The sequence below is a fragment of the Scleropages formosus genome, chromosome 19, assembly GCF_900964775.1.
Source record: "Scleropages formosus chromosome 19, fSclFor1.1, whole genome shotgun sequence".
NCBI lineage: Eukaryota > Metazoa > Chordata > Actinopteri > Osteoglossiformes > Osteoglossidae > Scleropages > Scleropages formosus.
In genome coordinates this window covers 7,102,405-7,129,053 of record NC_041824.1, presented here as the reverse complement: position 1 = coordinate 7,129,053, position 26,649 = coordinate 7,102,405, and the positions used below count along the sequence as shown (strand labels likewise).

At 41.4% G+C, this 26,649-nt stretch overlaps 1 protein-coding gene and 1 long non-coding RNA gene across 2 annotated transcripts; one reads left to right on the top strand and one right to left on the bottom strand.

The window, feature by feature from the left end:
* Nucleotides 1–16,750, top strand: LOC108927760 (presequence protease, mitochondrial-like). Its single transcript, XM_018741289.2, has 27 exons — nucleotides 1–319; nucleotides 668–773; nucleotides 867–973; nucleotides 1,941–2,092; nucleotides 2,995–3,109; nucleotides 3,741–3,837; nucleotides 4,492–4,652; nucleotides 5,509–5,635; nucleotides 6,468–6,556; nucleotides 7,265–7,393; nucleotides 7,529–7,642; nucleotides 8,040–8,136; nucleotides 8,518–8,652; nucleotides 8,767–8,905; nucleotides 10,097–10,213; nucleotides 11,056–11,185; nucleotides 12,462–12,582; nucleotides 12,762–12,838; nucleotides 13,579–13,744; nucleotides 14,402–14,502; nucleotides 14,661–14,781; nucleotides 14,948–14,995; nucleotides 15,096–15,208; nucleotides 15,314–15,439; nucleotides 16,074–16,219; nucleotides 16,297–16,399; nucleotides 16,523–16,750. The coding sequence occupies exons 1-27, from the start codon at nucleotides 153–155 to the stop codon at nucleotides 16,614–16,616; spliced, it is 3,198 nt and encodes a 1,065-aa protein (XP_018596805.2). The 5' UTR covers nucleotides 1–152; the 3' UTR covers nucleotides 16,617–16,750.
* On the bottom strand, nucleotides 16,226–26,344 carry LOC108927761 (uncharacterized). The gene is made up of 3 exons (XR_001965617.2): nucleotides 25,843–26,344; nucleotides 21,386–21,493; nucleotides 16,226–16,331 (listed from the first exon to the last, which is right to left on the bottom strand). It is a non-coding gene; the product is annotated as an uncharacterized LOC108927761 (long non-coding RNA).
* Nucleotides 26,345–26,649: the final 305 nt, after the last annotated feature.

Here is a 26,649-nt window from a genome sequence, read left to right as displayed (position 1 = left end):
CAGTATATTTCACACTGACCGCCAGGTGTCTAAAAAAAATTAACAGTCAAGCGTATTATTTTGTGTAACGCCGTATAGAACGCGCATTTTGTAAAAGCAGTCAACCAGCGAACCCCTTTCGACAGACAATGCAGGGACGCTGAAAGACCCGGATGTGGAGAAATCAAGTGAGGTCACGTGGTAAACTGCAACATCAGCGTGAGTCGGCTCGGGGGGCGCGTGCGCGGAATAACTGTCTGTTAAAGGTGACTTCGGACAGAAGGTGTGCGGTCATGTTCCGCCAAACAAGAAGCTTATTATGGAAACTTCGCTGTTTAGCGTGAGTATGTGCTTCAGGTGATACATGTAGCTACAGTTTTAACGGGGGGGGGATCTGATAGCGAGCCACTGCTTGGATCCAAACGCAGGTTGATCGAACAATTTTATCCGAGCTAGCTGAGGTCATGTGTAAAATTGTACGTAACTGTAACAGTGTAACTTACTGTACACTTACACTGACTGTAAGTCGCTTAAATGTAACGTCAGATCATTACGTGACGTGTTTGAGGAGACTGTGTAAGTGCCGAATGAATCATGCCGCGTCGTCCATGTGACGTCGACGTGGGGTGCTGAAGCTCATGGGTGAAATTCTCCCATTTCACACTCGTTCGTGTCGTTGGAAGCGCAGTGTTGCGGGACGGGGGTGCCGGTTCCGCAGCAGCTGTGCGGCCCAGGAGAAGAAGGTCCTGCAGTACGAACCCGGACAGCAGCTCCACGGCTTCACAGTCCAACAGGTGGGTTTCACTGCCAGGCCTCCGGAGGTTTAGCCCCGCCCACATTGAGTGACCAATAACAACTGCCTGTTTTGTGACGTCACTCCACCACAGGTGAGTCCAGTCCCTGACCTGTCCCTCACAGCTGTGAAGCTGACCCATGACCGAACAGGTGCCCAGTATCTGCACGTGGCCCGGGATGACCCCAATAACCTCTTCAGGTGGGTGTTTCCCCATTTGTCTGCATCCTCAGCTTAAGAACACATTGGGTAGCAGTTCATAAATTGATTTGTTCGTAACTCCGAAGAAGTCAGATCGATCATTAATTCTCAATCACTGAAGTCTCACTATTATGGATGTTGCTCTACGTAGTAACCTCAGACAAAGGTTTAAAAAAAAGAAATTCTCTAACATCCATAAATAATCGCGGTGAATTTCCCTGCAGGGATTAGTGAAGTACTTATCCTAGCTAGTTATCCTCTTGTCCAAGAACCATGTGGTATGATGAGGCTGGGTACACCCTGGAGGGGATGCTGCTGCATTACAGTGTAACACTTTATTTTTAGTGTAGTCATGTTCATTTAATACTTTTTCAGTAAAGAGTTTTAATTGCTGAAGTCTCATTTTTAATATCATTTAATAATATTGACATTAATCACATAAACATGTCCAATGTTTGTCAGCTTTGTATCACTTTCCGCTTTATCAGAATCAGAACGAGCTTTATTGTCAAGAATGTTCACACATACAAGGAATTTTGTCTTGGTGACAGAAACTTCCACAGTACAAAAGCTTAATGACAGCAGAATAAAAGTTTAATGAAAATTTCCCTTAATTTTTACCGAAGGTAATTTAGTTGTTGATTGTTTGCTTCCATAAACATATAAGCTTTTTCATCTTTTTATTGATCACCAATAGAAGCATCTGATGCAAGCTGTAAATCCTGTGGAGGTAAATTGAAAGGAGGTGGTCCCACACTCTTCTTTCTGTTACACCTGAGTGTGTTTTACTGCCAACTAATGGTAACCTGTGGAAATGCAGGTTGCTTGCAGTTTTCAACAGACAGCAGTTTTAGAAAACAGAACATAGGAAAAAAAATCCTATTGAAAATACAACGTAAAATTGTGTCTCTGAAAATTTGTAGCACCAGTGTACTCAGTGTTGATCCATATGCCATGTCTTGTGCAGTGTACAGTTCAGGACGACGCCCATGGACAGCACGGGCGTCCCGCACATCCTGGAGCACACGGTGCTGTGCGGTTCGGAGAAATACCCGTGCAGAGACCCTTTCTTCAAGATGCTCAACAGGTCCCTGTCCACCTTCATGAATGCCTTCACAGGTGTGTCCTGAGTCTTACAGCTAGTTACACAGGAGTCAAGCTCATGAACTAATCATAAATGAAATTTTTTGGGATTTCAGTTACTTAGCCTTAAACAAGCTACCAGTCTTTAACACTCTTTTGTAAACCAAAGTTTTTTTTTTTTTTTTTTTTTTTTAAATATATATTTTGTAATTTTTGTAAATGTATGTTTTAAAATGTATTGTCACATTTTTTCCTAAAAAAAGCATTACAGTACTGTGTCCAGATTTAAAATATCAATCTGACTGAAATATTTTTTTTTTTTTTTTAATAGGCCATAATCAAATACATCCACACGGATGTATGATTTATATATTTTATATTTTTTAACAGCAACTCAAATGAAAGCCTTTACAAAATGGGGAAATACATTAGAATGGTAAAGTAATAGTTTATAAAAAGTTAAAGTGAAATCATCTAGATAATTCTCATTGTTACATTGTTCGTGTCTGTCATAGTTACAGGTAAGGTTTTAGTAAAGTTTCATTGTTCCATAATGCCTCATCAATAAATAAGATTAAAGAAGACTGAAGATGAGTTCATTTGTTTTTCATACTATTTCCTGTTTTCTCTGTAAACCCTAAAACATCAAGGGTTCTCAATGATGTAACAGGATCTTGTTGAAAATCTTATGAAAGTTAAAGTGAACCGATCACTTTGAAAGACATTAAAGGGCCTAAGATGTTAGGTTTCTTTTTTTTTTTTTTTTGCCAAATCCTTATGCCTGCATTCACTGTGAGCAAAAGTGCTAAGGATTGTCATTACTGTAACTGGCAGTTTTCTCATCTGTTTTGGTTTAAAGTTCATGAACCAGACCCTTGGGTTAAACTTTACTCTGTGTGTGTGTGTGTGTGTGTGTGTGTGTGTCCGTGTCCCCACAGCCAGTGACTACACAATGTATCCATTTTCCACACAAAACGCTAAAGATTTCCAGAATCTTCTTTCTGTTTACCTGGACGCAGTGTTTTTCCCATGTCTCCGCGAACTTGATTTTTGGTAAGTCTCACACAAGTGAACTTTCTAGATTTATTATTTATCTTTTATTTATATTTGTGGAATAATTTTCTATATTTGGTGTTTAACTCCATGCTTTTTCTTGCAGCTACAATAAACATTTATTAAGTGTAGTATTAAATGTTTAATTATGAAAGCTTTAGTTAGAAGTAAAACTGAAACTATAAATGTTTAGAATTTAAGTTCTGCCTGGGAGTTATATGGAGAGCAGAAGATCTTACTGGATTTATGAGAAAGTGATATTTAGTGTAAAAAATGTCTCACAGCTGTCTAAATATGTGATGCACTGCTTGCTGTGTTGTAAATGGGTAGTTTGTCACAGGTAGGAAATATATACTATGAACATTATTTTTTTTTAAAGTAACAACAGAATAACAACAACATAGAGGTAGAAACTCTATAACGAGAATCTGAAAGTACAGTTCAGATACAGTAATACAGAAAATTTTAGCACATATAGATGATCAAGTTGAGGCCATGCCCTCATATCCCCCCCCCCCCCCCCACACTGTGTCATAAGGGCAGGTACCAGCACTTGTCAGAACCATGTATAATGCAGAGGTGGGACCCCTGAAACTGTCAGGTGATACAAGCCACTTTCCCTTTATCTCAGGCAGGAAGGGTGGAGACTGGAACATGAAAATCCTTCCGATCTAAATTCCCCACTGGTGTTCAAAGGAATCGTCTTCAATGAAATGAAAGGGGCCTTCGTAAGTTGAAGGAATGCACTATTATCTCTCCAGCCTCAGCAGAGTAAATACAAAATACTGGAACACATTTTTTTTATACGTATAATAACATGCAGTGTGTAGAGTATAGATAGGCTTAGCTTATTAAACTTATTCAGTTTTTAAATATACAGGTGGTCAATTGAAATAGAGGTGCTACATGTCTGTGTTACGCTAGAGGTTTGGGTTGTTGTGCCATTGACTTGCAGTTTCGTTAATGCATCGGGGTTTAACGTTAACAGCTGTCCGACTGTCCGGTGCTAGTAATTGGCTTAAATTTTTATAGCTGGACAAGAAGAATTATTCTGATGGGCAGGTGGCCAAAAAATTAAAATATGAAGAAATTTGAGGCAAATTATAAGGAAGAAACCATCTGACGTCACTAATCTATTGTGGAAATATTTTAAGGCTATTAATGTGTCCATGTACCTGTCCTGTGGACAACCGGACACCAAAAATTAACGTTGAGCAGTAGAATGGTTCTCTTCTGTGGTACGTAGAAAAAATGATAATGGTGCAGTCATACTATGTTGGAATATGTTGTAACGCATGGTGACTCCCTTCTAAGAAACGTAGATGATCAGATCTGATTGTTAACTTGTTTCCTGTTCACATTTGTTCTGGATGCACTGTCAGGCTCAGAGCGAGAGTGTGTACGCGCAGCACCTTCAGAACAAGCTGTTCCCTGACCATACGTACTCGGTGGTGTCTGGCGGGGAGCCGCTGGCCATCCCTGACCTCTCCTGGGAGCAGCTGAAGCAGTTCCACGCCACCCACTACCATCCCAGCAACGCAAAGTACGGTCAGAGCAGATCGCACGGGCCTTCATTTTACACGCATGATGCTTTAATTCATCTGGATGCGTGAATATTGTGATTTAACTTATCTGGACGCTGCAGCATATTTTATGTTCAGACCCGACATTCCAGGTTGCGTCATAACAGGGAAATAACTGCTGAACAATAGAAACTTCTAGTTAAGGAAATGTTTACATTTATGTGCTTTTTTAAATACCTCTTTTGCCAGTGTTTGCTGCACAGTCAGTTCTGCTATGTCACAATAATTGTGTTCCCATTAAATAATTTGCTATAATTTGCATAACAAAATATTATATATGCAGAGGACATAACAATAATCTACACCTACAAAAACTGAATTTACAAAAAATTTATATACCATGTAATATAATGAATCTGCTGCTTATGACACTGTTCTTTTTGTTTCCTTCAAAGAACTTTATAATATCCAGCTTTTGTGGCAGCATTGTAGCCTTTCTGTCATTATCACTAGTTCTCAATCAGTGCTTGGACTTCTAGAAAGTTCCCTTATGATCTTTTCTCTTTAGCCAACCATGTTTAACTGTAATGCAATAGAATAAAATTAAAGACTAATGCAAAATACGTGTGGTGTGAATTTGAATTTTATAATGGAATTCTATTATTCCCAAATCACACTGGCTAAAGTCTATTTAATTACATTCTATTTAATTATTGTTTTACATCCAAATTGTATTATTTGTATAGGAATTATAGTAGAACTGATTGTATTTTCAAACGGTTCTTATTGTAAAAAGTGAACAGAGGCTCTGAAAAAGTAAGCCGGTTGGGAAATGATATCCAACGCTCTCTTTCCTGGGCATGGTCTGTTTTCCAGGTTCTTTACGTATGGAGACATGCCTCTGGAGCCACACCTGCAGCAGATCAACGAGGAGGCGCTCTGTAGATTTGACCAGATCGAACCCCACACCGTGGTGCCCCCACAGCCACACTGGAACCAGCCTGTAAGCTCCTTCCTCGTCCAGCCTTGTACTGAAGGACATTATTACATTTAACATAAACGTAGTCTAGAATGTCCCGGAGGGTTGGCGTCCACTGGGAGTTGGACCCCCGGAAGTTTATTTTTCGCTTTTTCTTGCCGAGAGTTTTTTTCTTCCTCTCCTCAGCTGCCAGTTGGCTTCTGTACTTGGTGTTTGTACCCTTATCTGTTTTTTTTGTGCTTATGTTTGATCATTTGTGTTCAGCTGTTCAGCACCCCATGTCACATTGAGATGAGCATTTTTTTAAAAAATGCATTTAAATTGACTTCAGCATGTGGTGTATTAGTGGCAGCAGGTGGTGTAGTGGTTAGAGCTGTCCCTTTGCACATGCAGTCCTCAGGTTCAAATTCCACCTTCTGCTGTATTACCTTTTATCAAGTTTCTTACCCTGAATTGATGTTGAAAAAAAATTACCCTGCTGTATAAATGGAAAAATCAGTGTAAGCAGCCTAATGTTATAAGTTGCTTTGGAGAAAAAACATTCATTAAATGAAAATTGGTGCAGACAAAGGGCATGTTTTTTTTGTTTTTTTTTTATTATTTTTTTATATATAGTAAAAAATAGATTTTTAACTTTGAGCAACTGTCAGTAAGTAGGTGTTTCCCTTTGTGTACATTAGAAAGATTATAGACTGTAGGGAAGTGTAGGGACCTTGAAATTATAAGTACCATGTACAGTATATGACATATGAGCCCAGCTGTGTTGTATCAGGTGGATGTGGTTTGATGGCTGTGCCCCCAGCGTGGTTGGTGACCGTCCGGGTTAACGTTCTTCCGTTTGGCTTTTTCCTTGCAGAGGGAGCACCACGTCACATGTGGCCCCGATCCTTTGGCCCCTGACCCCTCCAAACAGAACTCCCTGTGCGTGAGCTACCTCCTAGGAGAGTAAGTACCTGAACTGGTGGTCTCTGTTTGTTAGAGCTGAGTGACTCGTCGTCTTTGTCAAAGTACTGCTTTTGCATTTTAACACATTTACTTGGAAAAGTCAGTCATTGAATTTGGTGTGTCTGTGATCCAATATAGGGCGCGGTGGCGCAGTGGGTTGGACCACAGTCCTGCTCTCCGGTGGGTCTGGGGTTCATGTCCCGCTTGGGGTGCCTTGTGACGGACTGGCGTCCCGTCCTGGGTGTGTCCCCTCCCCCTCCAGCCTTACGCCCTGTGTTGCCGGGTAGGCTCCGGTTCCCCCGCGACCCCGTATGGGACAAGCGGTTCTGAAAATGTGTGTGTGTGTGTGTGTGTGTGTGTGTGTGTTATCCAATATTCCACGTGCAAGGGTTCATTGAAAATAGCCTCTACAATCTACCACTCTGCATGGGAGGGTTCCTCAGGGTTAGACACCTTCTCAAAGTACCTTCGTTCACACTCTACACTCTTGCCGTGGTGCTCAAAGACGCACAGCAGCACATCTTTGCACTTTGTCGTCAAGGCAGTGGCTGTAGCTTTTTCCCCACCACTTCAGAGCTTCTCAGCCAATCTTCGTATATTTATGCACTTGTATTTACAGGTTTAAGTTGAACTGAGAAAGTTGAAATGCTGCCACAAGATGCTTGTTCCTATACGGTGTCACTTGCTGCAAATGATTTGTTTGTGCAGCATTACAGATTCATTTGAGTCCTTCACTCTGAGCCTTCTGTCTTCTTTGATGGTGAACGGACCCAACTCTCCTCTCTACAAGGCACTCATAGAGCCCAAGATCGGAACAGACTTCTGCTCAGTTGTCGGGTACGTTTGAGGAGATCCTTGAAGTTTTTGTCCTTTGCGACTGGAGTGTTACAGTCCATGTTTTGGGATGTCAGTGGTATAAGCCATACATCTAGATGTTTAGATATTGACAAATATTGTTGTTATCCTTTCCAGGTATGATGGCAGTACCAGAGAGGCATCCTTCTCCGTCGGCTTGCAGGGGGTGGCCGAAAAAGATATGGAAACTGTTAAACAAATCATCTTCCAAACTATCGATGAAATCATTGCGTAAGAATAATTTGTTTATTTTTATTCTGCAGTGGGTGAAATTAATATTTGAATCCAGATGAGGCCATTACCATTATTTTTAGGGCAATAATTTATAAGACAATGGAAAATTTTATGTGATTTTTATAACCTGATTGATATTGCACGTTGAGTTGCCATGTCTAAAACTGAAAAACATGCTGTCTGTTGAGGCATATTCATACTGTTTAGGTTTTACTGAAAGATTACCGTAACCACTCTTGAGAGCTTGTATTACCTCATGTGAACTGTGTTATGGCTTTTAAGTCACGGGAGTTTACTGAACTGTTTTGGAGAAATCATGGAAGCACAGAACAAGGGGGAAATGTCCATGTGTTTGTGTTTGACCCCTGGACATCAATGCGTTGTGTGACTATAGTGCTGGCTTTGAAGAAGAGAGGATTGAGGCCCTCCTACATAAAATCGAAGTTCAAATGAAGCATCAGTCCACAAATTTTGGGCTGTCCTTAGCTTCTGTGAGTACCTGGTCTTTCTGTTTGAAAATAGCTCTGGTTTTGAGTATTTTGAACATTTGAGTTGCAGATTGAATTCCCCCCCCCCCCCCCCCCACCCTGTTAGGGTTATTGCGAACAAGGCAAAAATGCAGCTGTCGTGAATTATAAGCATGTTTTATTGTACAGGACCCTGTTGTATGACATGGATGTATACAGTACTACAGCTGTATCATGTTGAACGTCAAAACTATCTGTTTTTTCCAACTTGTAATGACTCTTTAGTGTTGTCGTTGAGTGCTTTGTTTTCTAGGGACGTACCTAGAGTGCTAAAAAAGATATTTTGTAACATTTACCCTAATGTTACAAAAATTTATTTTTTTTTATTTTTGTATCTGAATACAGTACATTGCACCGTGCTGGAATCACGATGGTGACCCCATACAGCTGCTGAAGATCAGTGACAGTGTCGCACAGTTCAAGAAGTGCCTGAAAGACAATCCCCGATACCTTCAGGAAAAGGTCCAGCAGTATTTCAAGGTAAAGTGCACAGTGAAGTCATTTGTGCAGATGTGTTCCTGACCTTTACATCATCATTGTAAATGTATGATGTGTATTTAATGACTGTGTGTGTGGTGGGGGGCCATGTTGCAGGACAACACCCACAGGCTGATGCTGTCCATGAGCCCAGATGAGGCCTACTTTGAGAAGCGGGCCAAGACTGAGCAGGAAAAACTCCAGCAGAAAATACAGTCCCTGTCTGGCAGTGACAGGAAGGAGATCTATGATAAAGGTATAACCTTTTCAGATGTTCGTTTCATCTCTTCCATGTATTCTGTAGTGTTCTCCAGTTCAGCTTTATGAATAAAAAGGACTGGGACTGTAAGGTCTTAACTGGATTTGTTTGTAAATCCAACACTACATCACAATCAATAAAAGCTTAATGATATGCATTCCTCAGTTTATTCTCAGGAGGGGTTCTGTAGAAAACCCAGATCAAGTTGTAATGAATTAAAGATTCACTTTAAGACTTGTATTTATTTTCATCTGCCCTTCTCTCAGTGCAGGGTTGCTGTCTTCTAGGCCCTTCCTGTAAACACAGTGCACGAGGCAGGGTAGACAGTGGACTTTTACTTTAATGTCTTTTATTTACTTGAATTATCATTAAAATTACTATGGAGGGGGAACCCTTCTCCCTCATATTCAGTGCCGATTAACCAGCATTAGTGTTCATCAGTATTTGGCCACTTTAACCTCTCTACTATTAAAAAGTATTATAGATATGTGCCTCGATTTATTTGCTGGGTGGGTTCTGTAAAAGTCTTGGATATAGCTATAATACATTTCAGAAAAATCCACTCTGACTTCAGATTTTTATTAACTTTGAGCTATGTTAAAATTAAAACCTATAAAACTGAAAATGTTGTCTCCACAGATTGCTGTTGAATGCCGATTGCCGCACGTAAACGTGTTTGTCATGTTGCCATTCCTCACCAGCGCTTACTAACACCGGACACAAGCTGAAAACATTGGAAATGAGTTGAATTAGTGTTTTGGTGTCAGGTAGTGTCTGTTTGTGTAAACATACATTATGTCTCTCTTGCTCCTCAAAAAAATTTAGAAAATAAGGGAAAAAACAGAATTAAAAAATAAACTTGAAGATGTACTTCCATTCTGCAGTGCAGGTCTTCATGTATATCTTTCATGAGCAATGAAGAACCAGGCAAGACTTTGAGCTCTGATACAAATATAGAAATATGTTATATAATGAGAGCAAAGTTATGTTTAGAAATCCACTTAACTAGATGTTTATTATTTATATAACTCAATGCCACATTACTCACACATGTTGTTTTTATCACTAACTCGCTTGTTATCCATAACTGTTTATCCTAAGGCAGGATTGCGGGGGTCTGGAGTTGCCTATTTATTTATACCAATTTTATGTCTGTGTTCATTGCCTGTGTTGTGTTGTTTATTCTAGGTTTACAACTTTTATCCATTCAGAGCACGTCTCAGGATGCATCTTGCCTTCCTGCTCTGAAGGTTTCCGACATTGCGCCAACCCTTGTTCCTACACCTGTGGAAATGGGGAATGCAGGTACGTGCGCTGCTGCAAAGCAGAAACATTTCCGTTCAAGTTCATTTATTTCTGTGTACAGCCTTTTCCAACATGTCGCCTCGGGGCACTCGGACGGCAACAGACAATAACACAAACATGACAGAGGCAATGCACAACATTTGGCATAAGTTGTAACGGCAGTGATATGCGATAAAGAACAAAAGAATAAAACCGAGAGGGTAAGAGAAAAGACATTAGGCTGACGGAAAAGGCCAAAAAAAACCCAACAGTTCAGGTTTAAGGCTGTCTCGTTGCCTGCTCATGTCCATAATACTGGGGAGAAATTATTTAGGAAAAATTTCTAGAGAAATTGTTTGGTCAGCTGGTGAGACGTTTTAAGAAGTTGTGGAATTGCACTGTTTTAAGATGGGGGGGGTGGGACCTACTGTTTTGAGGAATGCAGCCTGCAAGCATATTTGTAAAATTATTAATATTGACAAATTCTGTGGAATCATGCAATGGCATAGTTATAATTACATACCCTTGACCACCCACCGCACCTAAATAAAATAACTTTTCAATTAACACATTTAAAATTCATTATGTCACTTACTATGATTTTTACACTTGTGGGCCTCAGACCAATTTGCGATAATGATTGTGGCCAAAAAGAGGACATAAAGGAGCTGGAGTTATGAATATAAAAGCTTTATAGGAATATTGGCAAACTATTGTATTTTTTTTGTATTCTCGAGTGTGTGAATTTTCCTCCATGCACCTTTTCTGATTTGTGAATATTGATTGCTGCTGTATTTAACGCCAAAAGGAACACTGCAGTATCTTCACGTTTTTATGTCCTGTGTTGGCTCCTCTTGGAAAAGAGGAGGTTCCTGTGCAGTACTGCCCTCAGCCTACCAACGGCATGGTGTATTTCCGCGCCATGTGCAGCCTCAACACTCTCCCTGATGAACTCAAAGTTTACGTTCCTCTGTTCTGCAATGTTATTACCAAGTAAGTATGACTTGAGCACATCTAAGCAGAAATGTGTTCATAATTCAATGTTTGCGTCACCTTTCAAACTGCAGTCTGGCTATATTCCTTGAGGTTTTTTTTTTTTTTTTTCTTTTTTTTTTTTTTAACAAAAGAGACCAACAAAGCCAACTCTATGCTTCCTGTCAAACGGACAGTCTTAACCAATCACAACCTCTGACTGACATAAATATTTATGTATGAAATATCACAACTAAAATTGTACATTCAATACTACTATTAATCTAACTGATGCTTTTCCCAAAAAGCAGCTTGCAGTGTTAAGATACTAACAGTGTTTTGCCTGTTTATACGGTTGGGTAAATTTTATTGTATGAAGTTAGGGTAAATACCTTGATCGAGGATACTAAAGCAGGAGTGGCGATTTATATGTCCTGAGATTAAAAAAAAAAAAAAAAACTAAATGTATAAGTAAATTTAGTTGCTTAAAGATCTTTTATTGCAGGAATACCTGTCCACTGCCATAAATAATCTTGTGATCACTTAAGCTCTAATGTCATTTGTTGGCAGCCCTATTAACAACGCATAGTGTCCACATACTTTGCACAGGAAAACACACGGGCAGAAACCTTATTAACTTTTATCTCTTTGTATCGTAAACATCCGTGAACCAAACTGTTAAAATGTCCTCTATCCAGAGTGTACCTCGCCTCACACCCTGTGTTTCCTGTAGAGTGTGGAACTCCATGACCCTGCACGATACAAGATTTTATTGATAATGAACACATGAATGAAAATGTAACAACAAAAAGACCAGCAAGAAAGATTCACATTGTTACAAATATTATAGAAATGTTGGTGTTATCACTGCCATGCATTAAAAAAAAAAAAAAAAAATTCATTTTGCTATTTTTATTAATTTTAAAGAACTTTTTCCCTGAGGAATGTTACTTTTTCATAAGAAATGATAATTCAACCTCATCACAGCAGGAATTTGTGTAACAGTGATTTCATAGAATGAATTAACTCTGCAATGTGAGAAATGGGTCTTCAAATTTTTTTTTTTTTTAATGTAATAAGCATAATCTTATGGTACCACACCTCAAAGTTTTAACAGTAAACTTGTTATATGTAGTCAGTCTTCGAGTGCTGTGTGAACCCCTCAGTTCCAGCAGCTCTGCTGTGTATGACAGGTTTAACCATCTAATTTGGAGTTATGCATCTGTCATCTTAGCTTTTCCTCGCTTCAGTTTCTCTGTGTGTTCTGGGCCAATGACCAGGAACTGTGTCATTACAGACTGGGCTGTGGGACACTGGACTACAGACAGCAGGCTCAGCAGATGGAGCTGAAGACCGGAGGGATGGTCGCGTCTCCACAGGTCATCACCGATTCTGCCGATCTGGATATTTATGAACAGGTAGGTTACATGCTGACCGTCCACCTTTACGGTTAAACAGCAACATGACTGTTGATCGTATTTTCCTCACAGTATTTTGCAAGTATCCTTTTTGACATATTTCTCTGTGCTTTCACTGAAAATGGTACAAAGATATTCAATTAGGTAAACAGTCATAATGCAATGGAACTCACTTCCAGGGAATTCTTCTCACGTCTTCCTGCCTGGAAAGGAACATGTCAGACATGTTTCACCTCTGGAGTAAAATATTCAACAGGTGAGTGGTCCTCACTTCTCTTGTAGTTTGTTGAAAAGTTATTTTGGAGTGTATGGATAGTGCGTTCAGAAATTTTTCACTCCTGCTCATTATTTCTTCCGCTGGATTAAAGGATCAAGTTAAAATGTACCCGCATGTAAATAGGATTTTTATTATATATGCATAATGTAAAGTTAAAAAAAAATCAGAAAATAACTACTTTTGTTTTAAACTGGACAAGACTTATTCCATTTTCTTGATTTACAAAAATGTAAACGAGGTCCGTCTGTTCTCTTTGAAACAACTTTTCTCCTGAATGAATGGTTGATGAATATTAGTTTTTTGAGGTTTCATAAAAATGGTCTGAAATGGCATCAGATCAGTTTGGGTCTAACATCACATGGTTAAGGAACTGCCCATGGAGATATTGGCCTCTTCGGTAATGTGGTTGGGTAAAAGTCACTTCAATAAAATGCCAATGTGAAGACCTGTCTGGAGCTGGAAACAAATCTCAAGATCTTTTACTTTGGAGGTGATTAATTTAGTAAACGACAAATGTATTTTTCTTGCAGAATGGTGCTGAGTAAACAGTTTTCACAACACAAGTGTTGAATGTTGTGTTAGCACTGGGCACACTCATGAATTTGGATTTATGGTTCAATTTCAGGTGGGCATCATGAATGTGAATGAACCTTGTTATGGAATCTTTCTCCTTGATCTGCATTTCACTAACAGCGGTCTGTTCTTTGTGGCAAACCCAGTCCGCACTTTGAGGATGTTGAGCGCTTGCGGGTGCTGGTGATGATGGCGGCCCAAGAACTGTCCAATGGGATCTCCAACTCCGGCCATAGATACGCCATGACCAGGGCTGGCCGTACCCTGACGCCAGCTGGAGATCTTCACGAAATGTTTGGTGGGCTGGATCAGGTGAGACTGACCACTTATACGTAGCAATATGCTATTAAGAACATATACATTTATTGCCCGGTTAATGATACACAAGGTCAGTTACAGCGCACTTTTACAACTCTGCCACTTTTTGGACCATGTTCACTAGTGCTCACTTGGGGACAGTGTTAGTCAGTGTATGTTTTTAATGACCACATCTAAGACTAAACCTATGCAACCTACCAGTAATATTGGCCTCTGTTCAGGTGACACAGCTCATCCATGTGCACAATGAGTAAATATTGATATTTACAAAAAAGACCTAAAACAATATACTTGTAACTTAAACCAAGAAGGTACTGTTTTCCAGTATTTGTGGTGGAGGTAGAAACAAAAATGTACATGGATGTCCTATTATGAGGCAAGTCAAACACTATGTGCAATAATCTATATTCCATTGAGTAAATTAACCTGGTATTTTATGCTAAAGGATATTGCTTACATTCTGCATCATATGACTTGAGCGAGAGAAATTACACATTTTAAAATGAGGCCAAGGTGTGAAGTATGGGTGGGTTTAGTGTTTTTGTTGGTTTTTATGAGGAAAAATGGAAGCATATGTAGCAAGAATGGGTTAATGTGGATTATTTGTACCATTTTGTTCATCACTTGTCATCAGCATTTTAATAATTCTAGGTCAGATTCATGAAAAGGTTGGCAGAGATGTCAGACCTGAGTGCTGTGCTCCGGAAGTTGCCTCGGATAAAGAAACACGTCCTTAACAAAGACAACATGAGGTGAGAGAGCGAGCCTAAGTAACCAGCATGTCTTGCAGTATTAGCGGCCTCCAGTATTCCGCATATATATATATATATATATATATATATATGTATTTTGTGGGACTGTGAGTGTATTCCCTGTATTCCTTCCAACTTACACAACTGAATATTCATAGGTGTGCAATTAATGCTACATCTGAAAAGATGTCGGAAGCATCACACGAGGTAGAGAAATTCGTAGACAGGATTCCTACCATTAAGAAGGACCGCAGACCAAGCCGGGCCACTATTATGGAGGTACGGACATTCCAGGAACATCGAACAAGGCCATGATCGCTGCTGGTGTAGTAGGTGTAAGCCATGAATCAGGAATGAGGAATTTATGGAGCTAAATTTAAACATTTAAGTTGTGTCCTTTTGAATGATATTTGTGTAATTGTTGGTTAACTGATGGGTTTCACAGAGGCCACTGAGAACTTCCAAACTCGGTGCAAGTCGGAAAGTAATTTCAGTAAGTACTTCCAAACTCAAAATGTTATCCTTTTCCAAGCCTTGTGCATCACCATCTCTGCTAAAGACACTGTGGTGAGAAAAGGCTTTTTTATTTGTAGGAAGCCGGTTTCAAGCCCTGCCAGATGAAGACGTATTTTGAGCTTCCTTTTCCTGTCAGCTATGCTGGCGAGTGTGTTCGTACGGTCCCTTTCACCCACCAGGATTATGGCAGGTAAATATAATTATGCATTTAAAAAATTGACACTATATATACACACATACACACACTTTTTTTTACTTTTTTTTTTTTGTTTTGTTTTCTTTTTTTTAAATTTAGTCTTTGCATATTGGGCCGGATGATGACCGCAAAATTCCTTCACGGAGAGATCAGAGAAAAGGGCGGAGCTTATGGTGGCGGAGCAACAATGGGATATGGAGGATTGTTTTCATTCTATTCTTACAGGTATGCAGGCCATTTAACATTGTTTAAATTGTGCGTTTCCCTTATTTAAATAGTGCTTAAATAGGCTGCTGTTTGCTTAACGAATTGCATTTTGTCCAATTCGTTATGGCCAAAAAAAAAAAAAAAATCTTCTGTAATAATCAGGGCAGTGGTTAGAACTGCTGCGATATGTCTTTGCAGCCCATGGCCTGCTATCCTGCCCTTCGGCAAGGTACTTAGCGCAGATGGCTCCAGTCTTTTTCTCCGTGGCCAGCAGCCATACTTATACCTTTAATAACTACATGGATAATGTAGTTATTGAAAGTGGTTAGAGTGACTGCCTTTGGACCCAAAGGTTGTAGGTTCAAGCTTCACCTCTGGTTGTAGTACCCTTGAGCAAGGTACTTACCCTCAGTTGCTCCAGTAAAATTACCCAGCTGTATAAAGGGGTAAATAATTGTAACCTTAACATTGTAAGTTGCTTTGGAGAAAAGCGTCAGCTAAATGAATAAATGTAAATGTATCCCTTGGAGTGCACGTTAAAAATGACAAACCTCTACAAATGGGTGAATAATCAAAGGTAGCTTTTTCAAGAAAAACATGAACATATGTGAGTCAAGAACCATGCTAGCAACATCTTAAACTCCTCCCACAGAGACCCCAACTCTACACAGACGTTGAGTGCCTTTCGTGCTGGAGTAGAATGGGCCAAGGCTGGAAAATTCTGCCAGCAGGACGTTGATGAGGCCAAACTGTCAGTGTTTTCTGCTGTCGACGCACCAGTAGCTCCATCAGATAAAGGTGAGTGACTACCAGTGCCTTCCGGCTCTTCTTCTGCTCAGTTCCCGAATGCCAGCCTGATGCGCTCTGGGTTGTAGGGATGGATCAGTTCCTGAGCGGTGTCTCGGACGAACTGAAGCAGAAGCACAGAGAGCAGCTCTTTGCCGTCACCAAGCAAGACTTGATTGATGCGGCTGGCAGGTATGTGCACGTATACACTGGCATAGAGCTAAATATCAGTTCACGTTCAGTCCGAATACAGTCAGTAAACACAAGCTGCATGTGTTATCATAGTTATTGTTGTAGTGTTGTCTCTTGTTACAGGTACCTTGGCATTGGCCAGAGCACAGGTGGAGTAGCCATCCTTGGACCAGAAAATGAAATTATCAAAAAGGATCCATCATGGGTTATAAGATAATCTCACTACAGCTAAAAGTTTTAGTCAACAACATTGTGGTATCATTTAATTCACCTTTGCAGAGCATTTATTTCCTCATAACATCAAGTGCTCAGTTGATAATGTTCAGTATTGATTGTACAACTACAGCAATTCCGTTATATGCACAAATGCTACTTTATCTGATTTAACTGCAGACCTGTTTCCTGTACTTCCGTTCAGCACCTTCAGTATCCTAACTTGAGTTGTTGAAGTTTGACATTTAAAATAGTCCTACAATAAAATGCAACCTTACTGAATAAAAATGTTTTTCCTAAATCATTGTCTGCTGCTGTCAGATGTGGGGTACACATACCTTTTTCCCACCCCATCAATCTAACATCAACACAGCCAGCATGAACACTCCCTGTAGCTTCTGTTAAAAACATTCTTATAGCGCTGGCACTTCCCATTATATTTTTCATCATTACTCATGCCATAATGCATGTCTTTGTACTAAGGTCTTGAGGCAAGGTGGTAGGAAGGGCATATGCAAAATTTAATTGAAATTTAAGGGCATCTTACACAGTTGGTTTGATCTTTAAGCTGCAGACTGGGAGGATAGTGTGTGCAGACCTGTCCTCCGTGTTGGCAAACGGCGAACACAAAGCCCCACGTGGTCAAAGTAGGGCCCCCAACTTTTCTGTCCCCTGTTGCTTGAAGGTAGCTGTTACCACTTGCTAAACATATGAACAAGCAATTTTTTTTCTAAATGCAGAATGCAAGTGGTCCTCCACTTAGGGCAGGGTTCTGTTCCAGTGACCCCATCTCAGGTCAAATCCCCTTATCCAGGGCTCCATGAAAGTATGTGAATCCCAAAGCTGGTCATTCTTGTTTTGTTTAAAAAAAAAAAAAAAAAAAAAATTTTACACACCTGATTCTACTTACCTACTTGGTTTCACCAGTGCAACTTGGGGTTCACATATTTACACCTTCACTACTTCTGTGTTGCTACTACAAGCATGATTTCCTCTAAAGCAACATAGGACAATGGTCACTAAACATCTAGTATGTTAGATAAAATTGTAAAATTAAGGGATGCAAGGGGTTTCAAGTTTGTCATAGGTACAAGTATCATGAAATTCTTCTTGAATGCTTCTCCACAGACCATGGACAAGACAGAGACAACACAAATACTGTATAAACAAAATGACAGTGAGTAATGCTAATAGCAATGACAACAAGTAACAGTAATAATAATACCAGTAGACAGCCAGAGAACTCAGAACATGAGAGTGAGGATGCAAATGCTTAAAGTGACAATGTAATTTACCAATGTGCTTGGAAGGAGCAGTCCAACTCTAGTTAATAAAGGTGGCACATTGGTGATTGTTGTATACTCTTACAGCACTGGGGTAAAAACTGTTCCTGTACCTAGCTGCGCGGGTTCAAACAGACCTGAGCCGCTTTGCAGACAGCAGAGAAGAGAAAAGTACCCTTGCAGGGTGACTATGATCTTTCATGATGTGCATCATCTTTCTGAGACAGCGTGTGGTGTAGGTGTCCTGTACTGCTGGTAGCTGTGTGCCAATGATTTCCTGAGCCGTTTTGACCACCCTCTGTAGGGCTTTCTTGTCCTGTATGGAGCCGCTGCCACACCAGGATGTAATACACACTGTGAGGACGGACTCCAAAGCACACCTACCATGTGCTTTGAGGCAGCCACCTACCATGACCACACAGACCTGCAAGAATACACTGAAACAGTGACTGCTTACATCAAAAAGTGCATTGATGATGTGACAGTCACCAAGACCATCACTACACGTGCCAACCAGAAGCCATGGATGACAGCAGAGGTCCGTGGGCTGGTAAAGACCCGTGATGACGCTTTCAGATCGGGAGACAAAGCAGTCCTCAAAACAGCAAGAGCTAACCTGTCCCGTGGCATCAAGAAAGCAAAACGGTTATATGCACTAAAAATCAATAACCACTTCAGTGACAGCAAAGACACACGGAGTCTGTGGCAAGCTATTCAGACCATCACAGACTACAAGCCCCTGCCACAGGCCTGTGATGACGACACATCCCTCCCAGATGCACTTAATGAGTTCTATGCACGGTTTGAAATGCGAAATGACAAGTCTGCACACAAACTACCCACACCTCCCAATGACCAGGTGCTCTATCTGTCTCCAGTCGATGTTAGGAAGACCCTATCTAGGGTTAACCCACGCAAGGCTGCAGGTCCTGACAACATACCAGGCCGAGTACTGAGGGACTGTGCTGAACAGCTGACTGATGTCTTAACAGACATCTTTAACATCTCATTAAGCCAAGCAGTTGTCCCCACATGTCTCAAGTCCACCACCATCATCCCAGTACCAAAGAAGTCACCTGTGTCCTGCCTGAATGACTATCGTCCCATAGCACTGACCCCAATCATGATGAAGTGCTTTGAGAGGTTAGTCATGCACCATATCAAATCCAACCTCCCCAACACACTTGACCCGCTCCAATTTGCATACCATCCAAACCGCTCTACGGACGATGCCATCTCCTCCACTCTCCACCTGGCTCTTACCCATTTGGAAAACAAAGACTCTTATGTTAGACTGCTGTTCATCGACTTCAGCTCAGCATTCAACACAATAATCCCACAACAGCTCATCAGCAAACTAAACCTGCTGGGCCTAAATGCCTCCCTCTGTAATTGGATCCTGGACTTTCTAACCGGAAGACCTCAGTCAGTCCGTGTCGGCCACAACACCTCCAGCACTACCACAATGAGCACAGGTGCCCCACAAGGCTGTGTGCTCAGCCCGCTGCTCTTTACGCTGCTGACCCACGACTGCACTGCCAAGTTCAGCTCCAACCACATCATCAAGTTTGCTGATGACACAACGGTGGTAGGTCTCATCAGCAACAATGATGAAACACCCTACAGAGAGGAAGTGGTACAACTAGTTGAATGGTGTGGTGCAAACAACCTGTCCCTCGATGTGAGTAAGACAAAGGAGGTTGTGATGGACTTCAGGAAGAACTCTGTTGACCACCCCCCACTGACCATCGACAGCTCGACTGTGGAGAGAGTCAGCAGCACTAAATTCCTGGGAGTGCACATTACAGAAGACCTCACCTGGACCACCAACACTACATCACTCTCCAAGAAGGCGCAACAGCGGCTCCACTTCCTGCGCCGACTTAAAAGAGCAAGTCTCCCTCCTCCAGTCCTCACCACATTCTATAGGGGAACAATTGAGAGTGTGCTAACCAGCTGCATCACTGTCTGGTACGGGAACTGCAGTGCAGCAGACCGCAAGACCCTACAGCGGACAGTGAACACAGCTGCAAAGATCATCGGTGCCCCTCTCCCCTCCATTCTGGACATTTTCCTTGCACGATGCTCCAGAAAGGCCACCAGTATCGTGAAAGACCCCACTCATCCCTCTCACAGTCTCTTCCTGCTCTTGCCATCAGGAAGACGGTATCGGAGCATCAGAGCCCGCTCTGCCAGACTGCTCAACAGCTTTTTCCCCCAGGCTGTGAGAGCCCTCAATTGCAATTACCTTGCCACCCTCTGAAACCTCATCCACAACCTTAGCTCCTGAAACCAGGATCCACGCCCCCCCCCCCCCCCCCAACCCACCACATCACACGCACCACATGTAAACTGTTGGATACCTCCTGTGGAAACACACTCTTTTCCTTTCCATATGCAAACCAACTGTTTTTTCTTTTCTCTATATGCACCAGACACTTTCTTATAAAACCTCCAATGTTACAAGGACTTAACAAGATAACACAAATGTTTACTTGTGAATGCACTACAAATCATATTGCACTATTCCTTCTTAAATACCTCTACTGCACAGTTATTATGTAAGTACTTGTATTGTATAGTTAACTGTTTATAGTATATGTATATTTGCACTAATTTCAGATTATCGACTTAGTAAATTAGTTATGTAGGTCTAAAAGCTGTCCTTAGGTCTAGTGTTGCATGTTTATATTTATGCTTATTTTACACAGCACCGTGGTCCTGCGAGACACGACATTTCGTCCCACTGTATGTCCACACATGTAGTGGAATGACAATAAAGCTTGACTTGACTTGACCTGTAGAAAGTGGTGAGGACTAGTGGGCATCCTGACTTTCTTCAGACACCTGAGGAAATGGAGATGCTGATGGGTTCATATACTTTTAAAAAAGCACTGTATTATGAGCCCTAAAGATGAACAATTACATGAGTGCTGTGTTGTATAATGGGGATTTGATTCTTTTTTGCCCACTAATAATGTTTATACTAAGAATATACAACAGTTAAAGTGAATTGCAGTACAGCTGATTATGAATGCTTTAATACTGTACAGTATTCATTAATGAACACATCTTGCTATCCATTTTAAGAAAGTACATTAATGAATTCAACATTAGTAATCACTTGGAATATGCTAATTTGATCTGTAAACCCAAATAAGATTAACACTCAACTTGGTACCATGTCTATATATACGCTTCTAGAAAATACACTTCACAGCTTTAGCTGATATCTTGGTGCCCAAATTACTGTCAAATTGTGATGGTGCACCCCCTCTGCATAAAGATTAACAAAAATTACACCATTAGCATGCACAGAATGTGATACTGTCATTTATTAAACAAAGACAACTTTGCCTATTTATGCAGCTTTCTGATTAAATGCTCAGTATAAAACACCCCCTCAATATCAGAAACAATCTTCATGTAAAAAGTGACTGTCAGATTATTTTATTGTACCCTTTTGTGATATAGATGTGAATTTGCTTACCTGCTGTGAATCTCAGCACATTTTTTTTCTGCTGTCAAATGTCCCATCCCTTCTTCAGAATACGGTTGATGTACATCAGCTGTATAGTTCTTATTACACTTCTCATTTCTGCAATATTAAGCACAGTATTTCTCAAAATACCAAATAAAAAGCTATAGTAAAACTAGTTCTTGCAAGTTAAAAAAAAAAAAAAAAAAAAAAACTACAGCACAAAGTAATAATACTCATCTTGAAGCTAGATCGTGAACCAACATATTATATTTGTAATTGCATCAGGGTTGCGTACCAACATGCTACTGGTAGCCACACTTGTCTCAGTGGTAAAAGTACATCTGCTCTTAGAATTGGCACACTCAATGTGAGACATGACCTGTAAACACCATGGGTGTGAGTTGAATAAAAAGCATGGAATGAAAATGGAAATTATGTTTCTATCTTCAAACATCCGTAACCTGAGGATCCCTTTCAGGTATTTCTACACAAGGGGCACAACTATTACAAAAAACCAAACAACAGTCTGGCTTAGAAGGTGGGGTGGAAATCAATGACTTTCCCTATTACATGCATGAATTTGGTTACCTGCCAGTCTTGAATAAGTTCCTCATAGATGTAGGCTCCACCACCCCAGAAGGCTCCTTAAAGCTGGTGAGGTATCTACAGTCTACAGTTCCTTTTGCAAAAAGTTACAGTATTACAGTAAGGGTTTTGTATGTCATTAAAGAAAGAAAGTAAAATAGTGATAAATCACTTCCTAAATAGAGAACTTGAGGTCTTTGTATGGCACACCGATTAACTGAAACGGAAAGAGCTGAGAGGCAATAAAACTGGGCGAGGGACACCTATACTGAAAAACTGAGGTTTCATCAGATGTGGCAGTTTGACTCTCAGATCTTACACCACGGCAAGAGTACAGCAACAAGACATGAGGTGCTCATCCTCGGGACAAGCGCTTGTTGACGATGGATGGTTACTGAGCTTTGTAGGAAGTTTATTAATTAAAAGCATTATTTTTGGAATCATTCTCACTTTATAGCTTTTTCCCCTCCAAGTGCCTAAAATTTTTGCACAGTACTTTACAAGTGATTAAACCATTGTAAACTGCTTTGGATAAAAGCAGCAGCTAAATTAAATGTGAATGGAAAAATCACTCCGTGTCATATGTCACAAGGTCAATAAATGCTAACCACCAAAAACAGGGATCCAAGCTGCGGGTGAGATCTCCGAGCTCTGACCAGATGGTCTTGAGTTGACTAAGACTGCTGGCTCAGCCTCGTGTCCGCAGCGGGAGACCGTTACAAGCCTCTTCCTCAGCACAGCAAGAAATAAACTGTGAAAAGCAGTTTACACTCAATTAGCATTTTCACAGCATGCCAGAGCTCTTTCACCAGATTCTCCCATAATTACTGTAAGAAGCAGCTGAATAATTAAGCCTGTCCTGCCACTGACTCGTGCTATGCAAAAGCAATAAATGACTTGTGAACCTCCAGAGGTTCTAAATTGCTTATGAGGGAGTCCAGTACAATTGTTATTTAATGACAAAAGACTTAGACTTTATACCCAAATTCCTCCCCATGTTAACCTGCGCTCATGAAACAGGCATTTCCTATTGAGCTGTCCTGAACTCAAAGTAGTGGCAAGCACATATAACACACCTCTTGTTTCTAGTGTGCATCACCTGCATCTCCTTCTCAGGTTAAGCAGCATCGCAGTGGAACAAAATAACATGAACAGCAGAAGGACGAAGAAGCGCTTTGCCATATTTGTGGCATATAGTTGGAATTTCACGATCTACACTACAAGACTGAAGGGAAAACAGTGCTACCGCACATTTAGGACCAAATTAACACTATACCAACAACATGCTGTCATGTAGGTATTGACCTCTCATGATATCAAACTGTCAGTGCTACTAACACCCCCCAACTTTTTTTTTTTTTTTAAATAAACTTATTTGCATCTATTGCCCTTTTTTTCCAGTATTTACCATCATTTACACTCTATTTACTGATGTGTTACTCCTGTTTCCAGTCACTACTGTGTGGTTTATATTCTGCTGAAGCCTTGTGCAATTTCCTTCACGATCAAGAAAGTTATGTATCCTTCAATGTGTGAACCTATAACAAAATTAGGTCAAATGGTCTCCGGATTCTTTCTATATGATAAAAACTGTAGATAAGTATATACTACTTCTGTATTTAACATACTACAAAAAGACCTAATATCCAGTTCGAAGAAAAACAGAATAGAAGAGAGACACTGGAAGGTCCCATAAAATACAATAACTGCTGCAAGCAAAGAAAGGGAACTTTTTAAATTAACTTTTAACTTTTAAGAGGCTGTCTGTGCAATAAACTATTTCTGTTCATATTTTTTTGGCAAAGCAGAAAAGTGCATCACATGAAAGGGCACCGGAGAACAGCGAGACAAAAAACAGTCCATGCCAACCTGGTAGGTGCAGAGAGCCACCAGGAAATTTACACCGACTGTCTGCTACATAATATATTTGATGAGTGGAATACAAACGCTTCATGTGTAGTCAATTTTTTGCGATGGGTACACAGCTAATGAACCACGAGCGCAAAGCTTTGAAGCAACATTGCAAAGCAGTAACCAGTAAACCTGTTACTGTAGCATTGATCAAATATATGCTGACAGTAGAGGGTCTCTCAGTGAATGCAGATTAAATAAATGCAGGCAACATCCTAGAACGGGACAGATATTTATACTTACATCTGAAAGTTTACGATCTGGTTTCTAATAGGCCCCGACTCTGTATGCGTTTGCATTTATTTGTTTAGAAGATGCTTTTCTCCAAAGCAAATTCCAATGAACTCTATGTAGTGTTATGAGCCCACACACCTTATTCACCACGGTGACTTACACTGCTAAATACACTACTTATACTAGGTCACTCGTCCACACATCAGTGGAACACACACACTAGGGCTTAATCTAAACAGCATGTCTTTGGAGTGTGGGAGGAAACTAGAGTACCTGGAGGAAACCCACACAGACACAGGGAGAACATGCAAACTCCACACCGACTGAGCGGGAATCGAACCCATGTCCTCTCGCACCACCCAGGTGCTGTGAGACAGCAGAGCTACTCGCTTTGCCACCCATTTAGATGTGTGTTTTCAAAACACCTGCAAAATTTCCAATAAAGACAGTAAGAGTTTCATATCCGCACACCACTGCAATGCCTTATGGGAAATCTGGCACAGTCCTCCCACCTTACCTGAAAGTGAACTTAACGATTAGACCTCTGGTCCCTCGCAAAATTTATCAATGAACCAGTTAAGACTCCTTAAGATTTGTTTAGGTATGCTGGTACATTTAAGGAATAAGCAATTAGTGTTTATTCATCCATCCATCTTCTGTCCCACTTGTTCTAAAAGGGTCGCGGTGGCGACACGGAGAGCAGAGAGGCCCAGCCGCAATTTCCTCCAGCTTAACCTGGAGGATCCCAAGCCGTTCCCAGGCCAACTGAGAGATATGAATCCCTCCAGCGGGTCCTGGGCCGACCTTGGGGCCTCGTCCCAGTTGGCCGTGTCTGGTATACCTCCAAAGGGAGGCGTCCGAACCACCTCAACTGGCTCCTCTCAATGTGAGGGAATAGCAGCTCTACTCTGAGCTCCTCCCGGATGTCCGAACTCCTCACCCTGTCACGGAGAGTGAGTCCCAGCACCCTGCGGAGAAAACTCATTTTGGCCGCTTGTATCCGCGATCTTATTCTTTCGGTCATCCCCCAGAGTTGATGACCATAGGTGAGGGTAGGGACGTAGATCAACCGGTAAATGGAGAGGACTTACGGCTCAGCTCCCCCTTCACCACTACAGTCCGGTACAGCGACCGCATTACTGCTGCTGCTCCCAGTCTGCGGCCGATTTCACGCTCCCTTCTTCCCTCACTCGTGAACAAGACCCCAAGATACTTGAACTCCTCCACCTGGGGCAAATTCTCTCCCTTTACCTGGAGGGGGCATACCATCCTTTTCGGTGACAGAACCATGGACTCAGACTTTGAGGTGCTGATCCTCATCCCCACCGTGAAGATCCAGACTAACACGATCCAAAAACCTCCAGGAAAAAAGTAAAAAAGAAAATCTTTACCCTGCCCGGAATAGGGTCACCGGGATCTACCCCTGGAGCCAGGCCTGGGGGTAGTGCTCCTAGGCGAGCGCCTGGTGGCCGGGCAGCCCACGTAGCCCGGCCGGGCTCAGTCCAAAAAGGCTTTGTGGGGGGCCGTGTGGGCTCACCACCCGCAAGGTCCAGCATGGGGGTCCGGTGCTATGTATACCCGGTGGCGGGAGGAGGAGGGGCGGTGCATGGCGTCACGGCCCCTCGTGATGAAAACTGGCTCTCGGTACGTTTATTTAAAATCATCATTAAAATGTTACAGTTCAGAGTAGTTACCTAATGAGAAAGCATAGGCAATAAGTTTTCTGGGAAGCTCACCTCACAGTGAAGAACCCCTTAGTGAAGAGGGAAGTACAGTATCAGTATGTCGTGGAAGTAAAACGGCCATCAATGGAAAAAAAATGCCGTTATACGGAATAAATGGTCCGTTGGACGAGGAAAAAAAAAAAAAAAAAAAAAACTGGTTTGTAGGCTGTTTCACAGTTCACACTCAACGATGAAAAGTGTTCTTATTTCAGGACGTGACAAGTTTAACTCAGCTGAACATTAGTTACGTCCAGTTTCCTACGATGCAACAACTCAACTCAGTCAAAGATGTTGCTGGAATACACGTTTCAACCGTTATGAGTGCGAACGGAGCACACAGTCATACATACGGCTGACATTTTCCCACATACACCACAACACTATATTTTACCGAGTTACGTCACTTCGTTATTATTTTACACCCCCTACCAGCGGCGATACGATACGTATTGCCGACCAGCGGCGCATGACACGCTCGCGCCCCGCCGACAATCACATTGCTGCAGCGGAACTTTCTAACCTTGCGCGTCACCGCACTTGTATAGCTCATACTTTTCCTATTGGTTCTCGAAAAAAACTTCTCATTATCATCAATATAAGTCACGCTTTGCGCTATAGTTCTTGCTCTTCAAAGATGAAACAGGCGATGTCGATACACGCCGGGTATTAAGTCAGCGGGAGGACCCACCAGGACAAAACCATGCAGGTGCCCGAGGCCCCGCCCCCTCCGACTGTAGTTCCTTCCCGTTCGCCACGCGCTTGCAGTTGAGCGAGATCCCGGATTTGTGAATCCTTGTGTTCTACGACAGTGATTGACAC

What these genes read in the sequence shown, in the direction of transcription:
- LOC108927760 (XM_018741289.2), top strand. Translation starts at nt 153, where the DNA reads ATGTGGAGAAATCAAGTGAGGTCACGTGGTAAACTGCAACATCAGCGT. An exon ending in ACGGCTTCACAGTCCAACAG is followed by an intron (nt 774 to 866) that starts GTGGGTTTCACT and finishes ACTCCACCACAG; the next exon opens with GTGAGTCCAGTCCCTGACCT. An exon ending in TTGATTGATGCGGCTGGCAG is followed by an intron (nt 16,400 to 16,522) that starts GTATGTGCACGT and finishes CTCTTGTTACAG; the next exon opens with GTACCTTGGCATTGGCCAGA.